The sequence below is a fragment of the Cibotium barometz genome, chromosome 2 (assembly GCF_041138505.1).
Source record: "Cibotium barometz isolate CiBa-2024 chromosome 2, ASM4113850v1, whole genome shotgun sequence".
In the NCBI taxonomy this organism is placed as follows: Eukaryota; Viridiplantae; Streptophyta; class Polypodiopsida; order Cyatheales; family Cibotiaceae; genus Cibotium; species Cibotium barometz.
This window is the reverse complement of record NC_141047.1, coordinates 1,360,206-1,373,961: the sequence shown is the minus strand read 5'-3', so window position 1 is coordinate 1,373,961 and position 13,756 is coordinate 1,360,206. Positions and strand designations below refer to the sequence as shown.

The following is a 13,756-nucleotide window of genomic DNA, read 5'->3' as shown; positions in this document are numbered from 1 at the left end:
CTGTTTTTGGACAGATTTTGGTGCTGTTCTATCTTGACTCTAGACAAAGACCCATATTTGAAGTGTCTATCTATCACTGCGGGTCCCTGATTTCGGTTACAAGCTCTGGTCGAGAATCCAACCACACAGAAGGTTCGACAAGTTCGTTTCAAAGGAGGATTCATCTCCAAAGCCTTCCACAACTTTTGTTCACAAAACGGTATTGGTCGTCACTTCTCCACACCTGGCACTCCACAACTGGTGTGGTTGAATGCAAAACAGGACTGTTCAAGAGATGACCCATACCATGCTTTCTCTCTTCTGATCTTCCTCCCCCTTTCTCGGGAGTTGTGACCTCTCTTGTCTACATCTTCAACCTTTCTCTCCCACGAAGGTGATTGCTAATATGACACCGGAGAACGCTTTTACACGACAAAAACCTTCGGTTTCTCATCTCAAGGTTTTTGGTTGTCATATCCCTAATTCTACCAAGTCCAAATTTGATCCCAAATCCAAGAAGAGCAAATTCCTTGGTTATAGTTCTCAATTAAAGCTCACAGATTATGGGATCCGGAGAAGAAGTCCTTTCCTACAATGTTCACTTTGTTGAACCCTCGTTCGATGATTCCTAGTCTCACCCCAACCTTACCATAGAGGTTCCTCATCCTCCTGCTTCTTCCTCTTCTTCCCCGGCACCCCCAACCCCCTCAGCTTCTCCACCCCAAGTTTCTCTACCCTCAGCTTCTCCTACTCCTCCTGCTTCTGTGTGCGACGGAGAATTGCCCCCAGGCTTGCCTTCAACCATTGTCTTATCCTCTTGCTTGAGGAAGTAGATTTATGCAATGGAGCTCCATTGGGTAAAATTACACGACAAAGGTGTCTCGCAAGACCTCATAGTTGGCCTTTTCAAGGTTTTTGCTTTGCCTTCAAGGCAGCCTTCAAGGCAAAGTCCAAATGAACAGATCTTGGTGGGATCATCAATACTTCCCATGGCTTCACAAACTTGATTGAACTTTTTCTAAGTACTAAATGGGATCTCTAATTCCATTAAAATTTGGTCATCATTCTTGAGATAAGGAATGGCTTTGTTTAGCCCAAATCTGAGCCTCTAAGTGCTATGTTCGTGGCAAGCCCACTTCCCATTTCAAACGTCATCCTTAGAATGTCTTCTGCATATTTACGTGGTGGTGAAACGAAAAAAGAATGGTTGCGCAAGCCCCTCAGTCTCTAGGTTTTCTGCAGTTTCCAATGGCACAGGTCCTACGCATGAATATGCAATTTGATTGACTAGACCAATTATAGTAAAGCACCACAATTTCTATCTTTAGAAGATTGTGGTGCTCTTACAAAGAGGGGCAGAGGTACTTGGCTTTACTTTAAAAAAAACGACTGAAACAGATCAAAAATGGGAAACCAAAATCCACTAGAGCATGTTAGAAACACATAAAAGATCTTGGTTTCCCATTTTTATGTGTCCTACGCATGAATATGCAATTTGATTGCCTAGACCAATTATACTAAAGCACCACAATTTCTATCATTAGAAGATTGTGGTGCTCTTGCAAAGAGGGGCAGAGGTACTTGGCTTTACTTTTTTAAAAACGACTGAAACACATAAAAAATGGGAAACCAAAATCCACTAGAGCATGCTAGAAACGCATAAAAGATCTTGATAGATTGGCCTTGATTTTTGTGTATGACCATGAAGAAAGTCTGCATCAGTTGAATATTCATACCATCCGGGTCTAGAAACTGGCTTCCTGCAGTCAATGCACCTAAAGGTTCAAGCACTTTCCCCTGTAAAAAATCAAGCCATTGTTCAGGTTTAAAAAAGACCCAATTATCCATCTCTATCTAAGAACAAACAGACAACAAGCCGTGCAATTAAGAATGTGGAAACACTCATTTCTGCATAATCATAAAAGTGAACAAAGGAAAAGAAAAAACGTGAGTAGACACACCGGAAAGAATCCTCCCGCTCCATTCCCAGCATCAACTATAATGTGGAACCCTTCCAAGGGCCGTTCTGACAAGTTCCAACATTTTCTATTGTAAATACACTGTCTCCCATTCATAAAGAAATAATGTACACACATAAAACAACTTCAGTAGTACAAAATGATGGAAACATGATATGCAGCAAGATTAAACTGAACCGAATACCTAGACCCCCAGCTCCTTTTCTAACTGCCTCCACTAAACTCAAGGAATACTGATCTATGAAATTGGCCTTCTTTGCAGACTTCTCTGAGAATACATTCGAACTATCCTCAGTAAGACTGGCATATAATTTAGCCGCTCTGGCCAAAATATCGCTTATGTCAGCTTTTCCAAGCCCTCCACTGTTAGTGAAAAATTTGAAGCCATTCCGGTTATATGGAAGGTGACTTGCTGTTCAGCCACAGACATTATATTAATTGACATGCTCCTGCTTGCTGCTCTATGTGACAAAAGGTTTAGCTTTACACTACATATGAGATGAATGTGTGTATCTCACCTGTTATCATAATTGAGCCATCAACGGGGCAGAACATGTCTTCTCTTTCTGTAATTGTGCTATAAAACATTGATGGTGTCGAAGCCAAACTGCATTTGTTGAGAGTGAAAACACCGTGAACTAAAAACTTAAGTGAACAAAACCGTTATGGAAAGTTCTCACCTATTTTCTATGGTCACACACCGAACACAGATCCATCATATGAGTTGATATTTAGAGATCTTTTTGACAGATCATGCATCAGCTTACCCATAAAGCACCACTCCCAAGCCAACTCTAGTTATTCCACGAGCAACTGCTGCCTGCATTTCAACCCACAAATTTTACACCCTCATTTGGAGGGGGGAAACAAAACTATACTTCATCATCTCATCTTCATATTACACAGAGTAAATGGTGTATGATGTTTCCTTACCAGCTTCAAAGGCAAAACATGTACATGCACAATAAGACTTATCTTTCTTCCACAACCATTACAAAACTGAAGCCATAGATTCAAACTACCAACAACATTTTGATGATAAAATGAAGTCCTGCAAGAAATGATATTGACACGTATATAGAAACATGCAATTAAGCCTGGGACATATTGGTAGCACAGTTACATACATAAATATTGAATTTCTAGATATTTAAAACTCATATATGTATTTATCTTAAACATATACATAATCATTGTTAGATTTTTTGAGTCTAGTTAAATTATTATCATTATATATATTACTTTTCGAATTTTAAACAAAGTTGTAAAAATCTTCTTGAAAGTATGAAGCGTAGTTGTAAACAAGTTTCGAACATTTCGAACCCCCATGGGAGGTTCAGTAAGCCTCTATGGCAGAAGTCCACAAGTATGGGTGGACAGAAGTCTCTTAAGATCTTTCTCAATATAGAAGCTTCAAAAAAGAAGCCTTTCCTATATAAAGTTTTTTAAAAGGAATGTTCCATAATGGTATGAAACATATTGTATGGAATAAAGGGTCTACAACAAGTTTTGAAACAACCTTGGTAGTGGTAACATTTGTAATATAGAGTGCCTCTATACCTTGCTACTCCCTTCAACTCAAACTTAGTATATCTTACGCTTCATTATACTCATCATCATTCCACTTCAAACCAACAACCTTGGTAGTTTATAGCATTATTTTAATCCATACCCTCCTACTCCCTTCAACTCAATCGTAGCGTATCTTACTCTTCATTATACCCATGATCATTCCACTTCAAACCTTACTCAATCTTCTTGCAAGTCCAAAATATTATTGAGGCCCAAGGGAGCTAAAACTTAAACAACCCGTGTATGGTTAACTTTCCTACATACATGCACAATTAGATTTCTACATTGACGCCATATTGATGTTAGTCTACTACTAATACATACAAGGTCCATACTATGCCATGACTTTAATAATTAGAGGGAGGTAGTCAATAGATTGAGAAACCTCTTTGAGCAAGTTTTCACCAAAGCTTGTAACTTTCCTGCCTACATGCAGAACTAGGCCTCTCCATTGACATCATATTGATGCTAGTTAATATTCAGAGAAAGGTAGTCAATAGAATCATAGATTGAGCAAGTTTATTTTTCACAATTTTTTTAAACAATTTTTTGTTAAGAAATGAAACTGCTCAAAATGAATGTGACATTCCCAAAACTATACAAAAGTCCATCTCTCACAATAGGTGATTTTGTGCGCCTCATTTGAAAGGCACAATGATTGGAATCTTTTAATTACACAAGCATACAGTGTACAAGCCCATGTGGTTATCACCATACAAGATGCGGAAGCTCCTAGTGCACCTAACCGACTGCATACTTACCAGTCTGGCTGCATACTAATCGGCCACAACCTTCGTTAGATGCGCCCATCATGTTTGGTTTCCCAACAATTGATGGATGTGGGACGTGTAACTAAGTTCCCAATTCTGAAACACCGAGAACTCCTGTGATTCCCATCGCATGGAGGCGAAGGCAGTCACTGCATTCCAAGAGTTGGTTGACACTTCCAAAGAAAGGAAAGAGGGGAGGAAAGCCGTGGGGAAAACATGCATATGGTCACACAACTATTCCATATTTGTTACATGCTAACTAACAGTGGAAGACTTAAGATTTGTGCAACTAATCCGTATTTGTTACATGCTAACTAACAACAATAGACCGCAATGATGCTTGACTTAATGAACTTAGATAGACATAATAGACGAAAAAGATTGCCCTAATCTACAATGCTCTGATATACATCTGAATTTAAGTTACAATGGATTTACACAGACATAAATGATAATAGACGAGAGAGATTGCCCTAATCTACTATGCACTGATATACATATGAATTTAAGTTACAAACAATGGAAAAGTAAACCCCACAGTGGGGCGCTTCCCTAACGAGCGATGATGCTAATGATGCTCGTGCTCATGGTATGTCGAGGAGCCCTAAAGTCTACCCATTGCCCACTGTCTCCGAGCACATACTACTCCAACCTGCATGACTCTCGGCCCCTTGCCCTTTAATTATAGAGTTTTTTCTTTCCCGACTAGCCCAAGATCCTCCCATATTTACCGTTTTTCACCACCTGTAGACGCTTTTTTATCTGCCCATAGGCGATGCCGCTGAGGAACAAAGGCCTAGTGGAGTTTTGAACCCAAGACCTCCTAGTCATAGACAAACACCTTCACCACTTGAGCTATCACCTCATTGGCTTAATTATAGTGTTTTATGGACTACTTGTCTGGCTTTTGGTGTTGGATGACTGCCAACCCTAAAAGTAATAATACAAATGTCTAGGTGCCCGAACAAGATACAATGGAATGGCTGAAAAGCCCCAAAAAATTCCAAGACCCAGCCACGAATACACATAAATGCCTTTCCACAATATGATATACATAATGCGCATGGTACTAAAATATATCTCTCAAAAAGTGTAGTATTATGACAAAATTTCAAAAGTCCAAGCAGCTCACCACATCACATATATTTGCTGAAATACTTAAAGGTATATGGCCTACGTAAGCTTGAGCGCTTGCCTAGTTTCAGCCATCCTTCTCACATATAAAGTGCTATAAATAATAAGGGTACAGGTAAATGATGACACGAAGGGACTCCTAGAGGGCTGGTTTTCCTCCTATTAGTTCATGCCTTATGGGAGGGAACCAAGGATTGAACCATAGCCTATAAACACACACACACACACACACTTCCCCCTCATATAAAAAAAGCATTGATTAGACTTTACAGAAATTTAAGATTTGACAGTGAAATGCTATGTGCTGCATCACCCCCCATCACCATAATCACTATCAGCATCTTGTGCCATTCGTGATCCTGATCACTACTAGGATCTTTTACACGCCCAACTTTGCGCTTCCCAACACCACCACATTTCCCTCCTTGCAGTAGTTTGACTAGTGTAGCCTCTATCAGAGCAATTGTTGTCTATTGGAGGACCCTCGCCACCAAGAATGGTGCACTATCCTGGCCTTACTTCAACCCTCTCAGGTGGTTGATTGGTTTGACAGGCATGGCCTCCAGATGGACCACTTCCCTCCCTTCCCAGTACAGCATGGATATTCTGTTTGGATCTCTTACGGCATAAGATCAACCATCTTATTTGGCTGGACGTGCTGAGGCTCTACACAAGCCGGACATGGGTGTCCCAACCAGAACACGAAGCCTCAATTTTACAAAGAGCACATTTTGAGACTTTCAGAGGACGGATTCTTTAAGAGCCCAGGGTATTTACAGAGGCACATGCAACACGCCATGGTGATAGCAATTGGACAATTCAGGGCATCTTCTCACCATCTTGGGATTGAGTCTGCAGAACCGAGGGCACCCCACGAGAGGGGGCTTGATCTATTCTGAGGGCAAGATGCCCCCAATCCCAAGCATCCCAACCTTCTACCCATCAGCTGCAGATATGGGACATTCTTTGATGACATGGAGAGTTCCTGTCCCAGGCGAGAGATTTAACTGGAGTCCTCCAATCTGTGTTGGAGGAGGATGGCATCATCACCTGACGCCTGCTATACTATCTCCCATTGACCCCACAGTGGCATATTGTATCAGCCATCTGGCTCTCACAATATTGTTGGCTAGTTTGTTTTTTCAGTTTTCTTCCATAACTCAGTATTCCCATGGAGTCATTGTACTACTTTTTGGTCTCATAGACCAGTGGGGTCTTGTGAAGACATTAATATAACTTTATTTCTTTCTGTTCCTGAATTGCCCATCTCAACTCAAAAGATGGTAAGACTTGTTAGTGTAGGGCATGGCTCTTGCACTCTAGCGCTACATGACTGGCAAACAAGCATCCGTTGCACGTATGAAACACCCTGGCCGAGTCTGGCCTCTCAGCCTATTTGTATGCACGAGGGGCTTTTTATGTCATTGTCATGCACCTCCCGCCAGTCCCACCTTTGCAGCCCAACATTATCCTTGCACAATGATCTTTTTAAAGATATCCTTGGCAAGGTGGATAACTCAATTTGTTAATAGCATTCTTTAGCAATGTGTTTCCCTGCTCATAAAGCTTGTATTCTTTGCACAGAGAGCACCAATCTGTCTATTTCCACCTTAAGTATCAACAAGCAAGTGTGTTTTGCACTTGCCATCACAATGGATGGTAATAATGTATCCCTCTACCAAAATTTTAAACCCATTGTTGAAATAAAGAACGCATTATCATTTTAAAAGCACACTTTCTCATCAATCCCGTAGATCCAATAATTAGGATATAATTTGCAATCTCACAATCATATTCTTTGTATATAGTAAGATTAGCAATTTGTAAGTTGTAGGCTCTTATACAGCTTTGCATGTGCATCCCTGGCCTACACATGTGCATGTAGCCTCCCTCCAGATGCATAGGTATGCTAACCCTCTCATCAGCTTTCGTCAGAATAAGCTTTCGAGTGTAAGTCATGCGCACACCAGTTGTTATGATCTTCCCCAGGATGAAACCCTCTCATCAGCTTTCTTCAGAAAAAGCTATCGAGTGTAAGTCATGGGCACACCAGTTGTTATGATCTCCCCCAAGATGAAACCCTTTATGTCCAACAAATAGCAAGATGCAGTTCTCCTAAGATGTCAGCATATATGGTTGAGTCCCCTATTCTTTATAAAAGCGCATATTATTTTAGAACTGTGCTACACACAAGCCTACATAACTTAAAATGCAATTTTCAAAAAATAGCCACATTATCTTGAAATTACTGGATCACCAAAAAAAACATTGTTTTGACCTGCAACATCTCTGCAGATATACGTGAATCATGGCCAACTGATATCCTTAACTTTTTTGATGTATCAACTTTTTTTCTCTCCACCAACCAATCTGCAAATGCTGCAGCAATTGCTTCAGCTACTCCTGCAGTAAGATTAATGGGCTCTCCCTCTACCCCAGCAACTGCAACTCCCCTGATGTCACTGTAATCAAGTAATCAAGCAGCTATGTCAATTATTGTGATTGATTTGTTTCGGAAACACATCATCATCAACCTAAGTGCCACTACATGAAGCTTGAACAAACAGAGAGTTAAGGGAAAACCTTGCACCACCTTTAGAACGCCGTGAGAAAGTCAAGATGTTAAAACAAACAGAAAGTATTCCCCCAAAGTATAATTCCAAGCAAAACAAGGCAGGGTCATAAATGCAGACACTTCACCAACACCTTGAAAGTGATGTTAAAAACAGCACCAAGGTTTAAAATATTCACTGATCAAAAGCTACCATCTAGCTGAAACACTTCCATAACCTTCCCTCAGCCACCATTGCCTATGCATTCACTAACTTGCTTAGTTATGGGAAATGAGGAAAGGAAAACGAAACCGACACTTCTAAGGGGGCTGAACTTGGAAACGCACGTGAGCAAGGATGACACAAGCAAGGGGGGTTTGTGGTTGAGAACCAGGTCAAATGGCATACTCAGGAGAAAATGTTATATGCAGTTATTCACACATTGAAAATTTAAAGACATTACTTGTGTATCGAAATTTGTTGTTTTGACCACCCATGAGTCGATCAAGTATTTTTGTGATAAGACCTAAGCTGACGGGGAAGAAGGCACAGTGGGCAAGTTGATGTACGATTTTGACATGGAGATTCGGTATCGAAAGGGTAGCTTGAATAGGGTTGCAAATGCATTGAGTCGCATTAAGGAGGTAAATCGTTTTGAGTTTCACGGAGATTCAAGCTCACCTTTATGATTCCCTAACAGGGCTATGTGAGACCAATAGATATTGTGGTCGGTTTTGGTAGTAGGTCCAGACAGGGAACTCCATTATTACACACTAGAGCTCAAGGATCATTCCACCTATCAAGATGGCTGGAGATCAGTATCTTATTCGGAACGGATTGTTGTTCCAAAATGATAGGGTTTGCATACCAGATAGTGCTAAGATTAGGAGGAGAATCTTTTATGACTGTCACGACACTCCTACAGCATGTCATCCGGAGGTACAACAAACCTCTGATTTGGTAAAACATATGTTTTATTGGCCCAAGATGAGGGGAGAACAGGGTATCACCCATGAAGAGGATTTCCTTGGAAGTTCAGATGCGGGTTATGAGCCTTACAAAGTCGTCGACGATGTGGGAGCATATTAACAAGCTGCAGGCTCTTCGGCAGGACGTTCTCCAAGCTGGGAAGGAGATATCATCACTGGACATGGCCATAACGTTGCTGTCGCATTTGCCCTCTCAGTACTCAGCATTTAACTCGTCTTTGATTACCAGTGGCAGGCTCAGCACCATCACGTGGGAGGAGCTTGTGCCCATGGTATTGGACCAAGAGGAACGATTCATGAACCCTCCTCAGGGTGGAGGTTCGGAGGCCTTAATTGGCCAACGGTCAAAAGGCTGTAACACGTGCAAAGAGAAGGCTTCATCGGAGAAATCTTTTGAGAAGAAGTCCAACGCTGACCGTGAGAAACTAAAGGCAGAGAGGACCTATAATGATTGTGGTGAGAAAGGCCACTATTGGAGGCAGTGTCCCAAGCGGAAGACCGAGAAGGGTGAAGATTCCTCAGCAGCAATCATGAAGACTCTGGCTTTTGTGCACCTAGAGGTGATGGACACCAATGTTTCATTTTCTTCAGGCAAGGAGGAGGTTGGAGGACTCTCCGCAATGGATACTCGGGAGTAGAATCTAGACAGTGGTGCTTCCAGGCACATGACTCCTTCCCGTTCAGATTTACAGGATCTTTGTAGGTATTCTAGTCACATTCTTACTTGCCAGTTGATGGTAGCAGTTGGCAGGAACTTTCCAGTACTGATGGTGGTGGTTCTTGTGTTCGTCAGTCAAAAGGAAACTGAACCGGTATCTTAAGCTCTGATGTTTCGTAGTATTTGGGACACAGAAATTCCTGTAGATAAGGATGTTCTTTCCACAAGGACCTCTTGGAAAGCTAGGCAGGTGGCAATTGATTACTTGCAGAAGAAGGTGGATTCTCCAAGCTTAGTGGTTCCGGATTCAGAGGGGGTGGTTGACAGGTTTCACAAGGCCTTGCGTGGTCTTCAACACGTTTCCAGGACTTGGCTTTCCACCGTAACAGGTGTTGATCCTTGTGAGCAGTGTGATGTCTCTTTGACTCAGAAGCAGAATGATCCATTGATTTGGTTGATGGATACCGGATTGGACGGGAGCTTCCTGATGAGGCAGTTGAGCTCATGGTTGCAGATGACTCTTTGGGAGGTAGGATTGCGTATCTTGTGGTTTCTGCAGCATGCGAAGGATCGTGGACTCTTTTACACGTGAGGGGGATTGATAGATGGAGTCCGACTCCACGGTTGGAGTGACTCAGATCGGGGAGGAGATCCAAACACGAGGAGATCTACTTCAGGCCTAGGAGCAGTTTTATGGAGCAGTAAGAGGCAGTCATCTTTTGCCTTGTCGTCGACAGAGGTAGAGTATCGGGCTACTTGTGATGCTGCTTGTGAGGTGGTGAGGTTGCAGAGGTTGCAAGGCAGGATTGGGCTTCCACTGGAGGAACCCACGATCATCCAGAGGCACTTTGTTTGTGAACAGATCGTTGCTGATGACATCTTGCTAGAGTTTTGTTCGATGGAGGACAGTACGGTGGACCTATTCACGGAGTCGCTATCTCACGATTTGCTCAGGCAGCACCCCAGCTCCCTGTGGTTGGTTTCAGGGCCAGGAGTTGAGAGGGGGTGTTAGAAGTCATCTCCTGTCTTTATCTAGACGCCATGGCCTTTGTTGTGGGTGTGCCTGCCCTTGTAGGTGTTGTTCTCATTTTTCCTCACTACCCGTATTTTTCCCCCATTTTTCTGTGGCTTGGGTGGCAGCCCTAAGGTGGCAGGATGTCTTTATCTTGGCCGACTGTACCTGCAGTACCCGACTTCAGTTCTAGTGTTGGCCGACTGTGGTATAGGTTGTGGACACCCTAATGTTGCTGGCCGACTGTTCATTTCTGGCCGACTGGGTGTCTTTATGCTGGTCGTGGAGATGTAGGTCCTGTCGGCTGCCCTACAGCAGGCCGACTACTGTTTGGGGGCCATATAAAATGGCCCCACAGCCCCTTGCCACATTGTATCATTATTCCAGGATCTTGTGTATATATAGTAGAGTTCTACGCCTCTCTCCATTGCTGTCTATTTTCTGCACTTGCTCTTGTGTTTCCAGATTTTGTCATCATCTCCACTGCGTATTATTCTAACACCATCAATGGTACATCCGCCCAACTATGTCTCACAATAACCCAAGCTCTCACTTATATAGTAATAACTACGTCGTAAAAAGCTAACTTGCTATAAAAGGTACTTAAACTTGATTTATCAATCCAAGAACCGTATGTGCCTGCTAATCCCTAATCCCAGGGACCCCCTAACCCTACTAGATTAGATCCCAAATCCGTAGATTAGTATCCAAGTACATAACAAGTAAGTGTCCGTATACATAACAAGTAAGGGCTCCTAAATTGGCACAACAGCTTGTTAAGCAGCTTTTCACGTTATATGGTTTACCTTGTGACATGGTGAATGATAGGGACTCGAAGTTTACTAGACACTTCTGGCAGCTAGTCTTCCAGAAATTGGAGACCAAGCTAGGTTTCAATTCCTTTAATCATCCTCGTCCGAAGACGAGACGAAGAGGGTGAATCAAGTTTTGGAGGATATGCTTCATGCATATATCTCCAAGAGACCGTCAGACTAGGAGAGGTACATCCTTATTGTTAAGTTTGCCCATAATAGCACTTAGCATGCGGCCACTGGTTACAACCCGTTCATGCTAATGTACAGATACCAACCTAGATCTACTAGCTATGGGACTTGAGAATATTTTGAATTATGCAGCTCGGGATTTCTTGGTAGATATGCAGGAGATTGTAACTATTTGGCTCTCTTAGCTCTATTCACATGATGGAACCCATGCTCGGACATTGGACAGGTAGATGAAAGCATGGGAACACCGACCATGAAGTTGGCACAAAGAAAAGCACCAATTTTGGTCAAAAAACTAGGAAAAGCAAAAAGTAAAACTAAGTTGACTGCAGGGACACCATTGGCAAGAGGAGACTGAGCCGAACCAAAAAGCTAAAAGCCGCTTTGTCAAAAAGTAGCTCTAGGGGCAAAAAGCAAGGCCCTCAAGCCAGAAAAGCAAAACTAAAGAACTTTGATTAAAGTTGAGTAATATTTTATTATTAAAAGTCAAAAAGACAGAAGCAGAATGAAAAAGTGAAAAGCAAAAGATTAGCCCGCTTTTGGCGAAAAGCAAGGCAATCATCATCAACAAGGGTGTGGAGATTATCTAGAACGTGGAGGACTTTATCATCATCATCATCTTCATTGTAAGTGCCCCTTGTACATTGCTACAATGGTACAATGTGAGGAGATCCAAGTGGGTCCTGGACATCTATGATTGTATAGTGGCTCTCCACATCCAATGCCTATGGAGGGGCACTCATGTATCTCTCGAGGATCTCTTGGTTCTGAAGTTGTGAGGTGGAGCATCTCCTCGGACTAGGGTCTCAGCAATCTAGCTCACTGCACCTGTACCACTCTGTCTAGAGAGACGCCATTTTCAAGCTCCCCACATTGGTCTATGAATCTTGTTTTTAAAAATCCTAAACAATCCAAACTCCATAACGGTAAAATGCTAGTTCTGCAATGCCAACAACATCAATCACCTGCCATTTTGCAACTTTTTGAAGTCCATGCTCTCAGTAATTGAGGGATTGCCTGTTGAAACAGTGGCTGGTAAAAGATAGACAAATCAATCAATAAGATTAAAAAAATGAAATGAATGCTGCAAAAGAATATTCATCAAAGGGATCAACAGATAACAAAATAAAATTTGTCACGAATGAGACCACTCCCCCCTTCCTAGATATCAAGCGTTTCGTCAAGCATGGAGGGGTTGGAAGAAAGTTGTGTATGTTACGGTGATCTGGTTTTTGCCTATCAATGAGTAAATGAAAATTAAAGAGAAAAGGGAGAGAGTTCTTTGGGGGGGAGGGGGCGTAGCAGTACAGACCACTGCAAGTCAATCGTGTGGGATTGCTTAAGCTGCAAAGCTGCATCTGGAGGTTGGCTTGCCTCACAAGGGCGGGCCTGCCAGTGCAGGAGGAGCTCATGATCCTCAGCAACCCCTTCTGTTGTGAGCTCCGGCCTTTTGTTGATACAAGAGAGCAAATCCCTTGCGGCCGGGTCCCCTCCTCAGCTTCCCCCCTACTCTGAGTGGAGGGACCTGCCGGAGATGATGAGAATTGGCACACTTGCCACAAACAAGCTGCACCACATTCCCACCGTTGTTTCGAGTTAGTGAAGTTTCTAAGATCCATCCAAAAGAAAACCCATTAGGTTTTTTCGACATCAGAGCATAGCAAAACCCCGTTTGAATTTGACATTACAGAGTATCATCGGATGCTAAGGTGAAAAACTTATGGTGGGTCGATCTTACCAGCCATGAAGACGACGATCTCCGTAGAAGCGCTACTGCCCCTTTGACGCTTATAAAATTATCACGTGTACGCAACTAAGGCTGATTACACACCAAGAGCCTCTCGACCCATGGCTGACTTGGTGTAAAAACGTTTCACTATGTTCTGTATGCCTATTCACTCTATAGGTACATCTCTTCTCTGTATTATCTTAAGGAAGAGTTTCACAAAAATGCCACGTGCCAAGAATTTGGAGGGGAGGAGGAGGTTTGGGTAGAATTTGATGTTGAAAGCCTCAAAAGATGTGCGAAGCACGAGTTCCCAACTAATTAGTGCCCGTATGAATAAGCTAAGGTTCAAAACGAAGGTTTGAACCTTAGCCTTGCTCT

At 42.5% G+C, this 13,756-nt stretch overlaps 1 protein-coding gene across 4 annotated transcripts in view; it reads right to left on the bottom strand.

The window, feature by feature from the left end:
- Positions 1-13,551, bottom strand: part of LOC147640541 (phosphoglucosamine mutase family protein) — a 58,407-nt gene extending 44,856 nt beyond the window's left edge. For 2 of the 4 annotated variants that reach the window (XM_086812779.1, XM_086812773.1), the window contains exons 1-9: positions 13,388-13,551; positions 12,962-13,216; positions 12,615-12,681; positions 7,713-7,896; positions 2,726-2,778; positions 2,477-2,565; positions 2,143-2,370; positions 1,941-2,005; positions 1,716-1,776 (exon numbers count right to left, since the gene is read on the bottom strand). In XM_086812779.1, the coding sequence (XP_086668905.1) occupies positions 1,716-1,776; positions 1,941-2,005; positions 2,143-2,370; positions 2,477-2,565; positions 2,726-2,778; positions 7,713-7,896; positions 12,615-12,681; positions 12,962-13,216; positions 13,388-13,394 (1,009 nt within the window). In that variant the 5' untranslated portion in view covers positions 13,395-13,551. The remainder of the gene's footprint in view (positions 1-1,715; positions 1,777-1,940; positions 2,006-2,142; positions 2,371-2,476; positions 2,566-2,725; positions 2,779-7,712; positions 7,897-12,614; positions 12,682-12,961; positions 13,217-13,387) is intronic. The other 2 variants (XM_086812796.1, XM_086812788.1) reach the window with 1 other exon arrangement.
- Between the last annotated feature and the right edge of the window lie 205 nt (positions 13,552-13,756).